Below are 21123 nucleotides of genomic sequence, written 5' to 3'. Positions count from 1 at the left end.
CCAACATCAACAGATCAACATGCAAAAGAAAACAGGCGCAGCCATGAAAGTCATGGGCTGCATTCTGAGGGCTGTAACAATAGAAGCCATCTCCTGTCTGCGTTGGTGCATCGTGGGTGATGGAGTTTGATGGAGTTCTCTCTGGGTGGCCTACCACATCTATGGCTGGATGTGGGGGAGTGGCCTGTCAGTCGCCATGACAGTGAGCCATCGGCTGCAGCTAGTTGGACTGGAAGGGACACACGCCAGACTAGAGAGTGGCACGCTCTCCGCCGGAAAACCTTGGTTTAGCCTATTAGAGATGAGGGAACCAGTGCAGACATCTGACTGTCAGACATCTGGGCTTGCGATTCATGCCAAGTAAATACCACTTACTGGAACACACGCTAATCAACAACAGACAAAATTGTGTTCAAATTAGATCACTTACTATGGAGTAGTCTGGTAGTTTAGTATTCGTGAGGACAAGTTGAAGGATGAGCTGAAGAGAACACTCCTCACTCTAAACTCTCTGAACAAATATTTTCAGTGATAAAAACAATGTCCAAGCCTTATGTATACAGGTCAGGGCACTGACCTTTTAGGATAACATTTTTGGAGAAATAAGTAACAGAAGTGACCTCCCAAGTCTGTGAAGTTGAGAGCTCAACAAGGCGAGTTCAACAAGGCCTCTGTTTGCAGCGAACATGTTGCGCCAGAGTAACAATTTCAGTTGAGCGACTTTAATGAACATTCCAAAATGTTACGGTGAAACAGCAAACAGCTACTTTTTGTAACGTTTACTGTGGCTTTTTTAGAGAATAGTCCAACTGAAAACGATTTGGCTATATCTACTAAATATAGAAAGTTTACATGGCCACTTGATTGTATTTAGCGGCAGTTTGGACACGCACATTCGCCACACACTATCTTCTCAGACTGTTAGCTAACGTTAGCGAACGGTCGTGGCTAACACAAAACAAATGGAACATGTTAGCTTTTCTTTTGTCAACATGATTATTTTACCTTTATTTAACTAGGCAAGTCAGTTAAGAACACATTCTTATTTACAACGTCGGCCTAACAGCTAACGCTAACAAACTATTTCCCTTGTTGAATGCACCTCTGTTCTACATGTATAAGTGGTATTTTTCAGCCAATGACAGAGCTGAAGAGGCCTGGCCGGATGTTTAGAGATCTTACTAAGATGAGGACACAATACTATAAAAGAAGTGATTTTGGAAAAATGCCAACTCACTAGGCAACTCACGTAAAAAAAAAAAATTGGCTCATGCCGACTGTCATTCTGAAAATTGTGTTTCCTAGTGTCATTGTCGTAAACCCACCCCTTTGCATTTGCAGTGGCGGAATATGCAGAGCAAGCAAAAACAGGTATACTGGGTTTAGAAAAAGGAAATATAACTGCAAAATTCTCTCCGTCTCAGTCTTGGCCACGTCTGAGAATGTGATAGTCATTATGGGTTTGACTGGGATTTGGACCAGAATATACATCATCTTCTCCACTTCAGCTGTTTTTCTAAACCAGGAAGCAGTAAGTTGATCTTGGCATCTGGCTGAGTCAATATCTGGCTGAGTCAATTTCTTTCTTTCATTAATGTTTCAAACTTCCCAAAACAGATTTAGGATTTGTATTGGTAGTTTCTACTAAACCAGTAGAAATTACAATCCCCAAATTCATCATCGCGCACGCACACACACACACACACACACACACACACGCACGCGCGCACGCGCGCACCCGCACACACACACACACACACACACACACACACACACACACACAGCATTACATAATTTTAAAGACAGAGTATGTAGGCTTCCAGTATAGTAGGCAGTGGTACAAAGGACTGCCTGCTTGCCAAGTGTAATAGGCTTCTATACTGAACAAAAACATGCAACAATTTCAAATATTTTACTGAGTTACAGTTCATATAAGGAAATCAGCCAACTGAAATTAATTCATTAGGACCTAATCTATGGATTTCACCTGACTGGGAATACAGATATGCATCTGTTGGTCAGAGATACCTTAAAAAATTAGGGGTATGGATCAGAAAACCAGTCAGTATCTGGTGTAACCACCATTTGCCTCATGCAGTGCAACACATCTCCTTCGCATACAGTCGACCAGGCTGTTGATTATCGCCTGTGGAATGTTGTCCCACTCCTCTTCAATGACTGTGCAAAGTTGCTGGATATGGGCGAGAACACGCTGTTGTACACATCAATACAGAGCATCCCAAACATGCTCAATGACATGTGACATGTCTGGTGAGTATGCAGGCCATGGAAGGACATTTTCAGCTTCCAGGAATTGTGTACAGATCCTTGCGACATGGGGCCGTGCATTATCATGCTGAAACATGAGGTGATGGTGGCGGATAAATGGCACGACAGTGGGCCTCAGGAACTCGTCACGGTTTCTATGTGCATTCAAATTGCCATCGATAAAATGCAATTGTGTTCATTGTCCATAGATTATGCCTGCCCATACCATAATCTCACCACCACCATGGGGCACTCTGTTCACAACATTGAGATCAACAAACCGCTCGCCCACACAATGCCATCCATGTGGTCTGCGGTTGTGAGGCCGGTTGGACGTACTGCCAAATTCTCTAAAATGATGTTCGAGGCGGCTTATGGTAGAGAAATTACCATTAAATTCTCTGGCAACAGCTCTGGTGGACATTCCTGCAGTCAGCATGCCAATTGCACGCTGCCTCAAAACTTGAGACATCTGTGGCATTGTGTTGTGTGTGGCCTTTTATTGTCCCTGGGATCTTTCATTTCAGCTCATGAAACATGGGACCAACACTTCACATGTTGCCTTTATATTTTTGTTGAGTGTACTTGTTATTTTAAAATACATTTGGGGATATACAGATCCCCTGCGTGGAAAACTTCTAAAATGGTTCTCAAAAGGAGGTAATATTGAACCTAATTCAAAAAGAAGAAAATTGATGTACATGGGTCAGTCCAAGGACACGATGGGGATATTATGGTGTGTGTTCTTGCATTTGTGCGTGTGTGTCTGTGTGCGTGCATTCATGCATGTGTGCATGTGCCTGTGTCTCCCTGTGTGTGTCTGTGTGCGTGTGTTCGTCAGTGCGTGCATGAATGTGTGTGTCTGTGTGTCTCTGTGTGTGTATTTGTGTGCGTGTGTATGGGGAAGCTGCTTTTCCTCACAGACAGGTGAGCCAGAGTCACTGACACTCTGGATTACCAAATTCAATTTAAATCAGGTTTAAGCATCAGCTTAATGTGTTACTCTGGCAAAAACATCACTGTTCTCCCTGAATTTCAAATCTTTACTTCGACGCCTCAATTAACACCACCTACTCCTTAATTCTGCTGAAGGAGCAGAATCTTTTATAAGCTTATTCTAATGCTTTTGGTGGCCATTTTGGTTGTACAGGAGACAAAGAGTGCCAAATCTATGAAAACCTTTCAACCTTGTTTTTGCCAAAATTGATAGTCTCTGGACCCAAGAAATCTGTTTTTCTACTCACTGTTGTCTTCTACCTAAAATATTTTGATCGCTGTTTTGGTATGAAGGCTCTGTCCCAAGTGGCACACTATTCCGTGTGTAGTGCACGACTTTTGACCAGGGCACATAGGGCTGTGGTCAAAAGAAGTGCACTATATAGGGAATAGGGAACCCTTTCAGATGCAGCCTCTGATTTGGTGATGAGCCCATGAGTGGAGGTCTCTCTGGAAAGAAAAGATTCATGTCCTTTATGATATTAGGCCATTTCTCACTTGGCACTCGTGCCTGGTTCCGATCGTTCTGGGAGATTCCAAATCGATAGGAGCAAGTTATGACTGTCTGGAGAGCATGTCTGTCTGAGGGAGAATGTGAACGCGTGAGAAAGAAAGCCAAAGTATGTCATGAAAAATAATAAAAAAGATGATAAAGACATTATAAACATAAGTCGCTTTAATGCTACTTCGCCATTGAAGGGAAATCGTCAGCACATCTCTGTCCATATCAATGTAGCTACACATCACAGCTTAAGCATTAGAAATGTAAGAACGGTGTATAAGAGTTTGCAACATGTGACTGGACAAATTATCTGCAGGTCATTGCTTCATATCAACATAAACACCATGTTCGGCTGAAATTCCCCAAGTAGGGAAGAACACTCACTCCTTCACACACATGCACACACACACACGCACACAAGTACACACACAAATACACACACAAATACACACACAAATACACACACACACACACACACACACACACACACGCACACACGCACACACGCACACACACACACAGTGTAAGTGTGTAACTAGATATTGGACATTCTTATCTCCCCACAAAGAGCTCCCTTTTCCCTTCCTGCTCCTGTCTTTCATCAGCCCTGTTTTCCTTCAACTTGTCTTCACTCTTAATTTTCACTCCCTTCCTCTCTCCCGGGTTGAGCCCCCCACTCCCTCTCAACACCTCTTGTTCTTCTTGCTCATACTCCCCATCAATGTTATCTCTCTCCCCATCCCTCTGTCATTCCCCCCATGCTTCTTTCTCTCTCCCATCCCTCTGTCTCTCTACGGGTGTAGGATTCTCCTTTACCAGAGCAGATACGTCCTTGTATATATTCTGACAGTGGCTCCATGAGGGCCTCAGCCTCAGCTTCTTACTCGTATTGGTTTATTCTCTCAGTGTGACCAGTCTGTTCCCTGGACAGAGAAAGGAATACGTAGGACAACCTTGAATATTTTTGCACTGAGCCGGAGATGTGGAATTAAGAACTTGTCCTGTTCTCTTTAACGACTGGTTTTACATTTTATGCTTCAGTCTTTCAGCTAGAGATTTATGGTTTTCCACCCCCCTCCGCTAACTAAACATTCCCTCTGTTTCTCTTTCTCTCTCCTTCCTTCTCTCTTTCTTACTCATTCTTCATCCACTGGCACTCTCTCTCCTCTTTCTCTTTTTTTTCTCTCCTTCTTTCTTCTGTTCTCTCATTCTCTTCTCCCTCTCTTTTCTCTCTGGCCTGCAGGAAGGTTTTGCAAGGTTGAGCCTCAGGTTTGTAGCCGTGTCCCTGGGTGACTTCCATAAGTACTTTCCCTTCCCATCTCTCCCTGCTTTCACCACGACTTAGCAGGAGGTGCACCGGTGGATGACCGTACGTACACAGTCACGTGGTCACCCGGTCAGGTCAGGTTAAGTGTGTAGTTTTGGCCTCTCAGGTCAAACCTGTGTCTTAGTTTTCTGGTTTCAGAGACTCAGTCTGACTGAGTGATGACTGATGATGATGTGTGTAATTACTAGTAGGGTTTGACCACGAGCTAACCAATCGAAACATTGGCCTGGCTCTCGTTCATCTCTTTCGCTCTGTTGGTTCTCGCTATGTCAAAGAGTTATCCTCATCATTGTTTTTACTTCATTCTAGAAGAGTATTGCCCCCCCCCCCCCCCCCCCCCCCGCCTCCATGCTGCTCCTACTCTCTGTTATTATCTATACATAGCCACTTTAATAACTCTACCTACATTTCCTCAACACCGGTCGCCCCGCACATTGACACATTGACTCTGTGCCGGTACCCCCTGTATATAGACCCGCTATTGTTATTTACTGCTGCTCTTTATTTGTTATTCTTATCTCTTACTTTTTTTGTTGTGGTATTTTCTTAAAACTGCATGGTTGGTTAGGGCTTGTAAGTAAGAATTTCACTGCCAGGTCTACACCTGTTGTATTCGACGCATGTGACAAATACAATTTGATTGGATTTGATTTGACATTCACTGAGAATTTAAAATATTCCTCATAGGAAAAGTGTCAATGAGGGCATAGCCATGGAATATTTTACTTAGGCAATGAGCGTAAATGTAATTAAGCCATCTCCAAACTGTCTGAACACAACCAAAGGACAATCAAAATGTATTATGGGCCAAAAGCATGCACATTAAAAGAGAGGGAAAAACAGAGACGAAGAGAGATGTGAACATGTTGAAAGAGTAACAACCTAAGAGTCTGGGGGACTCCCTCTGCCCCCTATGGCACAAATGAACCCCTTGAAGGCAGAGGGCGTGGCAAGAACATTTATGGCATTCCTTCAACAATAAAGGGTCATCAAAACCAACCATAGGCTTTCAACAGAGAGAGCAATATGGGGACAGGGGAGTTATACTGCAACGCCACAACTTCTGATGTGAAAAGGGCTTTAGAAATACATTTGATTGATTGATTGATTGAACTTCAGTAAGAGACGAAAACCACATAAAAGTGCATTCCACCCCTTCATAGTGCTGCCTAACACTGCATAGCACCGGCAGATTGATGACGCAGCTTAATCCATAGGGGTCAGTGGGAAAGATTCAGTGGCACGCTACGCCTCATTCCACGTCAATATCCTTCGCTATTGACTAACTCATTTTCCCACTACACCAAACATTGGGCAGGGACACTCGTGAGATGGTGAGGATAGGAAGAGGGGGAGTCAGAGAAGGGGTGAGGTTGGGTAGGGGAAGGTTGCGTGTGGTGCGTCCCGTTGGAGTGAAACCACCAGTACGGCTGGTGTACTGCTGCTGCTGACACAGCTGGGCCCGGGCACTGACTCCAGCACCACCGCCGCACCGCACTCCTGGAATGTACCAGGCTGTGCCGACGGGGAGTGAAACCATAACAAGTGCAGGAAACTGATCAGCACACTCTGGATTTCACGCCGTCCGCAGGACGCCTGGCGAGGACTCCAGAAACCCAGATGTGTGGTAGAAGAAGAAGTCTTCATCCCAAATGGCACCCTATTTCCTTCACGGTGCACTAGGGGATAGGGTGTCATTTGGGACTTGTTTCAAGAGAAACCCTCAAACCTAGACCTCAGACCTCAAGCCCCAGATCCCAGGAGTCCACCCACCGGGACAGCTGCTTACAATAATTACTTATCTACGTGTTCTTCTCTGGCTGTTCCCAGCCTTTACTCTCCTGTACCTGGAAACTCACACATGAAAGCCCACCAATAAAAAGTCACACTGAGCTGACTCATCCACATCAGTAGCTGGCAGCAGAAGATCTGAAGGTATTGATGCCCAGGTTGGTGATTGAAGTCCAAGATGGCCCATGACAAATCCTCCTTTATCCACAGATTTAAAAGGAGATGTGGGGGTTCGGCCCGAAAAGCTAATGGCCTTCCTATGTCAACCACCCACAGAAAAATAAATATGTCCGAAACCTTGAGGACTAGGGAGGCAATCTTGAGCTGGCTTCAATTTGGCAGAGGAGAGACTGATGGGAATACCATATGAATTCACTCAGCCCATGCGTGTGTGTGAGAGGGAGAAGTGGAAAAGACAGACGGCAAAAGGAGAAACAGTAAAAAGAATATCTGTTGAATATGTATCTTTGCATAAACCCAAGGTCATATCCGCTCAGCTTCTTCGAACACTCAGAGAAAAAAAGAGAAAGACAGTTCAATGGTTATCTGGGTGACTCCGCACATATGTCAGTACTTGTGTCAAGACTCCACCAAAAGCACATATACACATTTCAACATGTGGTCACAAAATGTTAGTGGGACATGTGTGTTGATATTACACCTTCTAGCTTTTTATATGACGATCCCAAGGTCTTTGTGCTGGAAAGAATGCCCGAGCTAAGCTTGAGTTCACTCCGCTCGCTCTCACTCTGAAATTCAGCCATCTTGTCCTGAGAGAGTTTGGATATGCTGAGAAAAGGTGGAAAAGGGTGGTTGGCTCAATGTTCTGCGAATACCTGTACCTGCCTTACGGATCAGCCTGCATTTCATGAGAACACTGGGACTACTACTGCCAGCTGTAGTCCCAAAATGACTGGAATTCCCCAAAAGAGGTTAAACGGAAGGACATACTCGAGGAGGAGGAAGTCTGATAAACAACTTGAGAGAGACAAGGTAAACAAAAGGGACAAAAAAACTTTTACAATCATCCCTTTCACTTTCAGTGAGACATCGTATTGTAAAATCACCCCCGTCCCAGACTATACAATTTGAGGACAATGTCCTTAGTATAACACCAGGACAACACCAGTGCCACAGTGGAAGAGGTATTTTTGGGAGGCCAGGACATACCACACAATATATACAAAAGTAAGTGGGCACCCCTTCAAATTAGTGGATTTGGCTATTTCAGCTATGCCCGTTGCTGACAGGTGTATAAATTTGAGCACTCAGCCATAGACAAACATTGGCAGTAGAATGGCCTTACTGAAGAGTTCAGAGACTTTCAACGTGGCACTGTCATAGGATGTCACCTTTGTAAAGTGGAAACACCTAGGAGCAACAACGGCTCAGCCGCGAAGTGGTAGGCCACGCAAGCTTACAGAACGGGACCGCGAGGTCCATATAGAAATGGTTTGTCGAGATTGGGGTGGAAGAACTTGACTGGCCTGCACAGAGCCCTGACCTTAACCCCATCGAACATCTTTAGGATTAATTGGAACGCCAACTGCGAGCGAGGCCTAATCGTCCAACATCAGTGCCCGACCTCACTAATACTCTTGTGGCTGAAAGGAAGCAAGGCCCCGCAACAATGTTCCAACATCTACTGTAAGTGGAGGCTGGTATAGTAGCAAAGGGGGGACCAACTCCATATTTAAGGTAATGTTCGACGAGAACACATAGTTGGAATCACCAAAGTCTATGTCTTTAGGCCAAACTCCGGGGTAAAGTCATACAATGTTGGTTGAGAGTCTCCCCTATGCAGTTTAGAAGACACCCCTCTCCATCGAACCTGGTGACTTCAGGGGTTTAATACTCAAGCTAGGCATTGAGAAATATAAATGGTTCATTTACACTATAGTTTAAAAGTTACAAGCACTGCACTTAATGATCATCATGCAAATAGTTATTTTGTACAATAACAGCTTCAGAGTGAGGAGACGGGCCTATAAGAGCATGGTAGGCCAGGCCAACAGCTGCCATTGCCTGTGTCCCAAATAGAAACCCTATTCCCTATATAGTGCACTACTTTTAGCATAGTCCTCCCAGGGCCAAGAGCAGAATCCCCTCCCTGGTTGGGTTGCACAGAGTTCAGCAGCTACTCTCCTCAGCCTGGCTCTTCTCTGCTCCTACGAGGCCTTACACATGTCCAGAGTTCATTTAAATAAATGTAAAAGCGAAACTGGCCTTTGCTATTTGGCCTCGTTCCCTGAGAGCTCTTGTCTAGTCCGGATGCGTCCAAATTGGCACCCTTTAATCTTCCATAGGGCTCTGGCCAAGAGTAGTGCACTACATAGGGAATAGGGTGCCATTTTGGACATATCCAATGAGTGGAGGGCTGGCGTCTCTCGATGCAGCCCGCTCACACAAACACAAACAGGATGCTTCCTCTCAGGTGACACCTTGATGAGAGAGATTGTGTTTTAGCACAGTTTGAGTTTGTCTCCACTGGTGCCGGGATAAACATGGGGGACCATTCCTCCCTCTATCGCTTCATCACTCCATCCTCCCTGATGGACCTGAGTCACACTATGTGTGGATGACTAATTCTGGACTGAAGCATCATCCTCCAGACTTTTTGGATCAACAGAACAATGGCAGAGTACTCTCTCTCTCGCTCTCTCTCTCTCTCTCTCTCTCTCTCTCTCTCTCTCTCTCTGTCCCTCAATTAAGTTCAATTCAAGGGGCTTTATTAGCATTGTAAACATATGTTTACATTGCCAAAGCAAGTGAAATAGATACTAAACAAAAGTGAAATAAACAATAAAACATTAACGGTAAACATTACAAACATTCCAAAAGAATAAAGACATTTCAAATGTCATACTATGTCTACATACAGTGTTGTAACAATATGCAAATAGTTAAAGTAAAAAAGGGAAAATAAATAAGCATAAATATGAGTTGTATTTACAATGGTGTTTGTTCTTCACTGGTTGACCTTTTCTTGTGGCAACAGGTCACAAATCTTGCTGCTGTGATTGCACACTGTGTCACGCCCTGATCTGTTTCACCTGTTCCTGTGATTGTCTCCACCCCCTCCAGGTGTCGCTTATTTTCCCCAGTGTATTTATCCCTGTGTTTCCTGGCTCTCTGTGCCAGTTTGTCTTGTATGTTAATCAAGTCAACCGGTGTGTCACTAAGTCTGTACATAGTCAAAGCTTTCCTAAAGTTTGTTTCAGGTACAGTGGTCAGGTATTCTGCCACTGTACTCTCTGTTAAACAGCTTGGAAAATTCCAGAAGATGATGTCATGTGTTTAGAGGCTTCTGATAGGCTAATTGACATAATTTGAGTCAACTGGAAGTGTACCTGTGGATGTATTTCAAGGCCTACATTCAAACTCAGTGCCTCTTTCCTTGACATCATGGGAAAGTCCAAAGAAATCAGCCAAGACTTCAGAAAAACAATTGTAGACCTCCACAAGTCTGGCTCATCCTTGGGATCAATTTCCAAATGCCTGAAGGTACCACGTTCATCTGTACAAACAATAGTACGCAAGCATAAACACTATAGGACCACGCAGCCGTCATACCGCTCAGGAAGGAGACATGTTCTATCTCCTAGAGATGAACGTACTTTGGTGTGAAAAGTGCAAATCAATCCCAGAACAACAGCAAAGGACCTTGTGAAGATGCTGGAGGAAACAGGTAAAAAGTATCTATATCCACAGTAAAATTAGTCCTATATCGACATAACCGTAAAGGCCGCTCAACAACGAAGATTCCACTGCTCCATAACCACCATAAAAAAGCCAGACTAGGGTTTGTAACTGCACATAGGGACAAAGATCGTACTTTTTTGGAGAAGTCCTCTGGTCTGATGAAACAAAAATAGAACTGTTTGGCCATAATGACCATTGTTATGTTTGGAGGGAAAGGGGGAGGCTTGCAAGCCGAAGAACACCATCCCAACCGTGAAGCACGATGGTGGCAGCATCATGTTGTGGGGGTGCTTTGCTGCAGAAGGGACTGGTGCACTTCACAAAATAGATGGCATCATGAGCCAGGAAAATTGTGGATATATCGAAGCAAAGTCTCAAGACATCAGTCAGGAATTTAAAGCTTGGTTGCAAATGGGTCTTTCAAATGGACAATGACCCCAAGCAAACTTCCAAAGTTGTTGCAAAATGGCTTAAGGACAACAAAGTCAAGGTATTGGAGTGGCCATCACAAAGCCCTGACCTCAAACCCATAGAAAATTTGTTGGCAGAACTGAAACTGTGTGTGAACAAGGAGGCCTAGAAACCTGACTTAGTTACACCAGCTCTGTCAGGAGAAATGGGCCAAAATTCACCCAACTTATTGTGGGACGCTTGTGGAAGGCTACTAAGGTTTGACCCAAGTTAAACAATGTAATGGCAATGCTACCAAATACTAATTGAGTGTATATAAACTTCTGACCCACTGGGAATGTGATCAAAGAAATTAAAGCTGAAATAAATAATTATTTCTACTATTATTCTGACATTTCACATTAAAATAAAGTGGTGATCCTAACTGACCTAAGACAGGGAATTTTTACTTGGATTAAATGTCAGGAATTGTGAAAAACTGAGTTTAAATGTATTTGGCTAAGGCGTATGTAAACTTCCGACTTCAACTGTATATGTTGAAAAATGTGGGGCTTAAGCTGCATCCCTGTCTCACCACTGTGGAAAGAAATGTGTGTTTTTTGCCAATTTTAACCGCACACTTGTTTCTTTACATGGATTTTATAATGTCGTGTGTTTTTTCCCAACACCATTTTCCATCAATTTGTATAGTAGACTCTCATGCCAAATTTAATTTCTGAAATCAAAGCACGAGAAGACTTTGCCTTTGTTTTGGTTTGTTTGTTGGTCAATTAGGATGTGCATGGTGAATATGATAATTTGGTAAAAAGCCAATTTGACATTTGCTCAGTACATTGTTTTCACTGAAGAAATGTACAAGTCTGCTGTTAATGATAATGCCGAGGATTTTCCCAAGGTTGCTGTTGACGCATATCAAACGGGAGTTACTGGAGTCAAACGTGTCTCCACTTTTGTGCATTGGGGTTATCAGTCCTTGGTTCTGAATATTGGGGAAGATGCCAGAGCTGAGGATGATGTTAAAGATCTTAAGTATAGCCAATTGGAATTTGTGATCTGTATATTTTATCATTTCATGTAGGATACCACAGGCCTTTTTGGGTTGGAGGGTTTGTATTTTGTCCTGTAGTTCATTCAATGTAATTGGATAATACAGTGGGTTCTAGTAGTCTTTAAAAGCTGATTCTAAGATTTGCAATTGATAATGTATATGTATGTTTTTGTTTTTTGTTCTTTGTTATAGAGCCAAAAAGATTGGAGAAGTGGTTTATCCACATCTTTGTTTTGGATAGATAACTCTTCATGTTGTTTGTTTAGTGTGTTCCAATCTTCCCAGAAGTGGTTAGATTCTATGAACTCTTCAATTACATTGAGCTGATTTCTGACGTGCTGTTGCTTCTTTTTCCGTACTGTATTTCTTTATTGTTTTAGTGATTCACCATGGTGAAGGTGTAGACTCAGGTTTTCTGGGTATCTATGTTTTTGGTTAGAATGGTTTCTCAATTTCTTTCTTATATTTTTCATTCTTCATCAAACCATTTGTCATTGTTTTTCATTTTCTTAGATTGTCTACTTGAATTTTTTTTATTTGATAGGGAAGCTGAAAGGTCAAATATACTGTTTACACTTTCTAACGGCAAGTTTACATCTTCACTATTAGAGTGAAATATTTTGTCCAGGAAGTCAACTAAAAGGGATTGAATTTGTTTTTGGTAGATTTCTACACTACATTCCTTCCATCTATAGCATTTCCTCGATGTCCCATGATTGAAGATTGCTCTGTTCAGTTAGACTCTCTCTCCCTCGAGGGGTGTTTCTGTCTCCCTCTTCTCTCTTTTACTCTGTATGTATGTATGTTTGAGAGTGTGAGTGTGCACGGTGTGTGTCTATCAGTGACTGAGTGTATGTGTATTTATGAAGTTGTGACATCCTGACCCAAGCAGGCTGTGATTGCTGCTTTTGGACCAGTGGCGAGGTTGGATCGCACACGCTGTCAGCCAGAATGAGCTGTTGTGTTTAACCCTGCGCGGTCCAGACAGGAACGCATCACTGACCCCCTGACCCAAAGGCAGTGGGGAGACAGACTGCCTTGTGTGATGCATTCCTTTTCACCATAGCCCTATGGGTAGTGCACTTCATAGGGAATGAGTTGTCATGTGAGACGCATGCAAAGTATCACACGATGGTGATAAGGGAGATTGATATTTCTCTCAGTGGGGAATTGAGTAAAGAGAGTAAGGAGAGTTGTGCTCTACTCACCGAACCTCTTGTATCCAAAAGACTGTACTTCCTCCTCGTCTGCAAAATCGTCTGTGGGCATGACAACAGAGACATGTGTGTTACCATGAGGTCTGAGAGAGAAATCACACACGGCAACGAATGGACCGTGTAGCCTATACTCCATTGGTTCCAGAACAAAAACACCATATAGATCAAGAAGATGGTAAAGTCACATCACACACTGAAATCAACTGCGTGGGTTGACTACATTTACCACAATGGAAATACGTTTTGACTTTTTTTGTGTCATCCTCAATGATTTTAAATGCGTTAGGATGTGGTTGTATTGTGTATTGAATGATCAACTAAATATATCTCTCTATAATCCTTCATATACACTGCATTATTGCATCCCAAATGGCACCCTACTTACTGTATAGGGTCCTATACTACTATAGTATATGGGCCCTGGTCAAAAAACATTTGACACTGAATATATCAACTCCCCAGAGGAATGAGTACCCCACCCAACCTCAGCAAAGGTCAGGACAGAATGTTCTCCCCGGAACTGTTCTGTTACCATGGTTCTCTCTGGTTGAGAGACCTTGTGATATAACCAAGCATTTTCAGCCTTTAACTATCACAACAAAAATGGCAAGATCCTGGAGGGACTGTTATATGTACACACGTTAGCACTCCACGTTTCACAGGGAATCCAGTGTATGTGATAAAAGTACAACTGACACAGACTGTTTATAATATGACACTTCCGGCATGTCTGAAGAATTATGCAGCACCGGGGATGTGTCCACAATGGCACCTGTCGTGCACTACTTTTAACCAGGGCTTACATGGCTGTAGTCAAATGTAGTGCACTATAAAGGGAATAGGGTGCCATTTGAGACGTAACCCTAGGTAACCAAATGGATGCAGGACACCAACAGGCATTTGCTGCAGCCCAGGACACTACACAAATGTCTTTCTCTCTGGGGGCGAATGTATAGGCCTTACTCAGCACATAGCTTTATCATCGTGGTATGTTATAGAGGCTATAACTCCCCATCAAGAGCCTCTTTCTATGTGGAAAGGAGACAGGAGGACTCAGGCCTGTAAAAGCCACAAGCTGCGGTTTCTCTGGGTTGTTGACTTTAAACCCTAATTACACTTTGCCACACTACACTGCACTCCACTTACACTAGAAGCCAGCGCAGGGAGGCTGCAGAAAGATAAGAACATCACTGACAATGGCTAGCAGATGTAGGAGAGGGAGAGATGCAGTTTTGACTGGGGGCAGTGTGAGGGGGAGGGGAGAAGGAGGTTGAGGAGGGCGGTAGTACACAACATAGAGAATAGGGCGCCATTTGGGATGCAACCTGTGTGACAGAGAGGTCCAAAATGGACATATGAGATGTTCTACACTAAGACATTTCCTGTATTTTGTTTTACAATAAATTACTGGCAGCACAGTAGCTAGTAGGTTACTGTAAATGTGCAGTAAATTACTAGCAGCACAGAAACCAGTAAATTACTGTAGATTTATATGACCTTTACTGAAACACAAATTTACAGCATATTACTGGACCACCTGACTACAGCAACATGCTGTATTTCTCGAATTTACGGTGCATTACTGTTGCAGATTTACAGCCCAGGCAGCTAGTTCCAACGATCTGCAGTATTTCTGTTACATGTATTCAATATAGGTATTTCCATATTTTCAATACCTATATTGAATACCTGTATTTTCTAATACAAAAAAAAAACTTACAAGGTGCTCGCTTAACGACAACATTTTTCGGTAATGGTAACATCATCTTTTTACTTGCCATGATTGTGATATGTTCTTGTTGATCTTCCTTAGTTCAATGCACTGACTGTAAGTCACTCTGGATAAGAGTGTCTGCTAAATGACGTTGATGAAATAAAAAACCTAGCACAATAATAGCAAGTAAAAAGTTACTGAGAATGTTGTTGTAGTTAAGGATACATTGGTCTTCATTTGTAACAAGGTACCTTTTGATGTATCTTTGCCCATCTCTGGCTAGTGCAAAGACTGTTACTGTAATATTCACAGTAACTTGAAGTTACTGTAATGTCCGAGCAACTGTAATATCCGAGCAACGATACAGTACAATACTTAAAAATGTACCTACTATTGTCACGCCCTGACCTTAGAGAGACTTTTTTATGCCTCTTTTTGGTTTGGTCAGGGTGTGATTTGGGTGGGCATTTTCTGCCCTTTATTTCTATGATTTGTGTTTCTATGTGTTGGCAGGGACAGCTGTCTATCGTCGTCTCTGATTGGGAGTCATACTTAGGTAGCCCTTTTTCCCCCCTCCTTTCAGTGTGGGTAGTTGTTTGTGGCACTTAGCCCTGTTAAGCTTCAAGGTTGTTTCTTTCGTTTGTTGTTTTGTTGGCGACATTTTAAAATACAAATCACCACCACGCTGCACCTTGGTCTACTTCCAACGACACCCGTGACAACTATACTGTATGAAAGTAAATGCTACTGTAATCGTAATATTGGTATTTTACTGTAATTACACGGGACTGGTGCAAACAGGTTGACTGCTAGGCATTTGTATAGTACAGAATATTTATGAATATTTGGTGTTTTATATCGCTTGCAAAGACTTCCAAAGTGGCTGTGACTACAGCGCCAAGCAGACCAAAAGGACTTGGCAAAAAACTCAACCAGTAAAGGTTTAAGACTTGTTGCCACTCTGATCTGTCCCCTTTACACATGAAATGATTAGGGAACTTCAACCACATATCAGTTCAATTGCTACAGCATTCTCACTAACGGATGCACCAAATACCGTAGAGCCACTTACAAGTCACGCCAAAATATGTTGAGCTATCGATTCTTTCCCCTTCCACAACATTTATCCCAAAACTTTGCCATAATTTAAAGAATGCTGCAATAAATATACAACACAACAATATAGTACTTTATGGTTAAAGCTGCAATATGTAACTTTTTGGGGGTTGACCTGACTGAATTCAAATACAAATGTGAGTTATAGATATGTAATTTGCATTAAAAGCAAGTCTAAGAAGTGGTAGATCTGTTCTATGTGCACTATTTCTTTGCTTCCCGTTCTTAAGTTACTTTCGGTTTAGTACCCCAGCTTCAAACAGCTGAAAATACAATATTTTTAGTTATGTAAAATATATCCCACAGCGGTTTAGATGGTACAACGATTCTCCACACTATACTTGTTTTGTCACATAAATTGAAATTAACCAAATTTTAGCAACAAAGAAATGGCGGAGCAATTTTAGCATATTGCACAAATGTAGCCCCCATAATGCATTGCTCTTTACAGTACTGTACTGTAATATAGATTTACAGTAGGTCTATGTACATCTTTCGCTGGAAACTTACAGCAATTGTTACAGTGATATTGTTCCCTGATCACTTCTGAATTTGAGAGACACATCTATCTGAGTACTACCATCTATGGTGTTAAGTTTTTATTTCGCACAGGTAAGATAACAAAACGGTGTTTCGCAGGGGAGTTAACATAACTATATAATGGAATACATCGATTTATAAGGAGAAAATGACAGATCCGTGTAAAACACAAAAAAATAATCTAATACGCAATACACTACCATGCATAAAATATGGTTCAAATGTCACTTGAGTAATATTACTGCAGCCTAGACCAAAGATATCACTGCTATCATACATGTAGGGCATATCACCAACGACCAAATTATCAAACAAAGACAGCCACTCTCTCATTGTCCAACTATAGAGAATGATGCGACTGGCGGAGAAAGGCCAAGTCATTTCCCAACGCAGCTGAACTCCACACCACAGGCTCTTAATCTCATCCAGATGTGCAACACACAGCCCAACGCACAAATAAGCACGCACGCACACATATACAGAAAACCGTCAATTCATCGAAATCATAGTTTAGCTACGACTTCAAACTTCTCAAAACTCAATTTTAAGATGAACATAACTGTGCATAACACATACTGTACCTTTCATGGCGTTATATAAATCTGTTAGGAGTGTAGAAGAGATGAGAGTCTCTATGTCACTTTTAGCGCATCTCAAAGTTCCGTCCAACCGGGCAGAGTTGAATCAGTTGCTTTGAGAACAGAAAACTAAACGTGTACACAAAAAGTTCAGCTCCCCCAACTGCAAAATGTAATGATTGCGCACGAACCGCTCCGTTAGGCTATTTGTTCATCCCGAACATCCCGTTAGAATGTCATCGTTCCGTTATTTGCATACATAGTTGAATAAAATATGTAGCTTGCGTTGGAGAGAAATTTAAAAGTTCACGTATTCGTAATATTTTGTGTAGCTCTGTAAAATGCACCCGTGGCAATAGTGTTAGGTTGTTGATGTCTTCTTTCCAGTACGCTGCGCCTGCCACAATCACAAACCCACAAAAATGTCAAAGCCAAAGGAAGTCCCGCGTCTGGAGCCCCGTTCTAGCAGCAAACCACGTGTGTTCTACATCTGTCCGATTCCCCCCCACTCCTCGCACTCCTTAAAGGGGAAAAGGTGAGGATGCCTTTCAGCGCGAACTCTGGGACCCTTGTGGAGCTGCTAGCAGGAGATGAGATTAGATTACTGGCTTGATGGCGATCGCGTCCTCTGGGTGAAAAATCTGGTACTCATTAAAGACCATTTCAAAGGGGTTGCGGAGGGGGCTCAACCAACATCACTGAACCAACCTGGGACATTAGACAGTGCACTGCATTTTTTTGTGTGCATTCTTTCTCACTTCAAGTAGTATTTATAGGATATTAGACAAAACAGTTGGAATGTTCAATATCCATCCACTCTTTTATAAAGTTGTAAGTTTGCACTACCACCAATAACTATTATCACCCTTGAGAGAAGTTACTACTCTCACAGCTGGGAATGTTGCTAGGAATGCCAGACCATTTTATTCAGCCTAATGGGAACCCAAACACAGACCTTACCCTCTTTGGTTTGTGGCCCCTGAAATGTCATTGCCCTGCAGATGCAGCTCGCTGATCAAATACACAGGGTCTTCTCAGGCTAATTAGGACATCAAGGCAATTAGTATATTTTATCTTATCTTAAAGCCACATGTTTTACTGAGTGTCAATGGGATACGAGTACACACGGCGTTTCTGTTTCGTCTAAAACGGCCCAAAGTAATATAGAGTCACCTACGTTTGGCGCTTATGTCCACATTGAACAAAGCATTAATTGTGTACGTGTGTGTGCGCGTGCTTATGTGCGTGTGTGTGTGGGGGGGTGTTTGTGTGCGGGTGCATGCATGTGTTTTGCGGCACACTCCCTTGGTGTTCGCACTCAAGCTGATCCTCTGGCACGCGTTCAGTCACAATCTGATTCTACAAACAGATCGATTTCAGGGAAAAACTGAAAATCCCCCAAGCTTTAAAGAGCAGCCACAGATCACCTCGTAAAGCTTCCGGTGCATTCCAAATGGCACAATATCCTGTTTGACAAGAGCCCATAGCGCATTATATAGGGAATATGGTGCCATTTGGGACTCAGTTTTCTTATTTATGGATAAGAGCCCATAACCAAGCCTAACCCAGGCTCAGTGTTAAGGGCTTGGGTTATGACACAGTCCGTATCGGCTTCTAGACCAGTCTGAAATAATTTGAGGGGTCATCCAGTGTTTTCCATAGGGCTGCAAAACTGTTTTTTTAATTTATTTTTTTAACGTTTTTTTTTTTTTTTTACTGTTGGCTATAATTGGAGCAGCAGGTTGGTATTAGTGCCCAGGTAGAGATCAGGGCTTGCTGATAGAAAGCAGTTGAGTGGCAGGTAGTCTATATACCAGACTCCTGCTGGGCCTCATTTAGAGGTTGGGACCTCATTTGCTGTGTCAGGGCTCTGTGCAGTACAGAGGGTTCATATTAACCAGGCAAGAAATACAGTGCCTTCAGTAAGTATTCACACCCCTTGACTTTTTCCACATTTTGTTGTCTTACAGCCTGAATTTAAAATGTATTCAAATTTGATTTTGTGTCACTGGCCAACACACAATATCCCATAATGTCAAAGTGGAATTATGTTTTTTGAAATGTTTCAGAATTAATTAAAATTGAAAACTTAAATGTCTTGAGTCAATAAGTATTCAACCCCTTTGTTATGGCAAGCCCTCATAAGTTCAGGAGTAAAAATGTGCTTAAGAAGTCACTAAAAAAGTTGCATGGACTCTGTCTACAATGATGTTTACATGATTTTGAATGACTACCTCATCTATGTATCCCACACATCTGTAAGGTCCCTCAGTTGAGCAGTGAATTTAAAAAACAGATTCAACCACAAAGACCAGGGAGGTTTTCAAATGCCTCGCAAAGAAGGGCACCTATTGGTAGATTGGTATAAAAAAAAAAAGCAGACATTGAATATCCCTTTGAGCATGGTGAAGTTATTAATTACACTTTGGATTGTGTATCAATACACCCAGTCACTACAAAGATACAATAATAATATTCCAAAATATGTATTCTGTTTGCTATTTGGCACTAAAGTAAAACTTTATGTCCGGAATACAAAGAATGATGTTTGGGGCAAATTCAACACAACACATCACTGATTACCACTCTTCATACTTTCAAGCATGCTGGTGGCTGCATCATGTTATGGGTATGCTTGTCATCAACAAGGTCTAGGGTATTTTTTAGGATAAAAAGGAACGCAATAGAGCTAAGCACAGGCAAAATTCTTGAGGCAAACCTGGTTCAGTCTGCTTTCCAACAGACACTGAGACAAATTCACCTTTCAGCAAGACAATAACATAAAACATAAGGCCAAATATACACTGGAATTGCTTACCAACATGACATTGAATGTTCCTGAGTAGCCTAGTTACAGTTCTGACTTAAATCGTCTTGAAATCTATGGCAAGACTTGAAAACGTACATACCCCAATCAGAAGCCATGGATTACAGGCAACATCCGCACTGAGCTAAAGGGTAGAGCTGCCGCTATCAAGGAGTGGGACTTTAACCCGGACGCTTATAAGAAATCCCGCTATGCCCTCCGACGAACCATCAAGCAGTCAAAGTGTCATTACAGCACTAAGATTGAATCTTACTACACCGGATCCGACGTTTGCCGGATGTGGCAGGGTTTACAAACTATTACGGACTACAAAGGGAAGCACAGCCGTGTGCTGCCCAGTGACACGAGCCTACCAAATGAGCTAAATAACTTCTATGATCGCTTCGAGGCAAGCAACACTGAAGCATGCATGAGAGTATCAGCTGTTCCAGACGAATGTGTGATCATGCTCTCCATAGCCAATGTGAGTAAGACCTTTAAACAGGTCAACATTCACAAGGCTGCAGGGCCAGATGGACCAGCAGGACGTGTACTCAGAGCATGCGCTGACCAACTGACAAATGTCTTCCCTGGCATTTACAAACTTTCCCTGCCCGAGTCTGTAATACCAACATGTTTCAAGCAGACCACCATAATCCACGTGCCCAAGAACACCAAGGTAACCTGCCTAAATGACTACCGACCCGTAGCACTCACATCTGTAGGCACAGATGACGCAATCTCTATTATACTCCACACTGCCCTTTCCCACCTGGACAAAAGGAACACCTACATGAGAATGCTATTCATTGACTACAACTTAGTGTTCAACACCATGTGGCCTCAAAGTCCATCACTAAGCTAAGGACCCTGGGACTAAACACCTCCCTCTGCAACTGGATCCTGGACTTCCTGACGGGCCGCCCCCAGGTGGTAAGGGTAGGTAACAACCCATCTGCCACGCTGATCTTTAACACAGGGGACTCTCAGGGGTGCGTGCTTAGTCCCCTCCTGTACTCCCTGTTCACCCATGACTGCATTGCGAAGCACGACTCCATCATTAAGTTTGCCGACGAAACAACAGTGGTAGGCCTGATCACCAACAAT

The 21123-nt window shown here is 42.7% G+C and overlaps 1 protein-coding gene across 2 annotated transcripts in view; it reads right to left on the bottom strand.

Moving 5' to 3' along the window:
- LOC100136716 (collectin sub-family member 12) overlaps positions 1 to 17774 on the bottom strand; it is a 61210-nt gene extending 43436 nt beyond the window's left edge. Inside the window, exons 1-2 of one of the 2 annotated variants that reach the window (XM_021562976.2) lie at positions 17214 to 17774; positions 13254 to 13304 (exon numbers count right to left, since the gene is read on the bottom strand). In XM_021562976.2, coding sequence (XP_021418651.1) covers positions 13254 to 13304; positions 17214 to 17220 — 58 coding nt within the window. In that variant the 5' untranslated portion in view covers positions 17221 to 17774. Of the gene's footprint in view, positions 1 to 13253; positions 13315 to 17213 lie in introns of those variants that run through there. The other variant, XM_036944235.1, reaches the window with a different exon arrangement.
- Positions 17775 to 21123: the final 3349 nt, after the last annotated feature.

The sequence above is a fragment of the Oncorhynchus mykiss genome, chromosome 15 (assembly GCF_013265735.2).
Source record: "Oncorhynchus mykiss isolate Arlee chromosome 15, USDA_OmykA_1.1, whole genome shotgun sequence".
In the NCBI taxonomy this organism is placed as follows: Eukaryota; Metazoa; Chordata; class Actinopteri; order Salmoniformes; family Salmonidae; genus Oncorhynchus; species Oncorhynchus mykiss.
The sequence above is the reverse complement of the archived record's forward strand: the minus strand, read 5'-3'. Positions and strand labels throughout refer to the sequence as shown.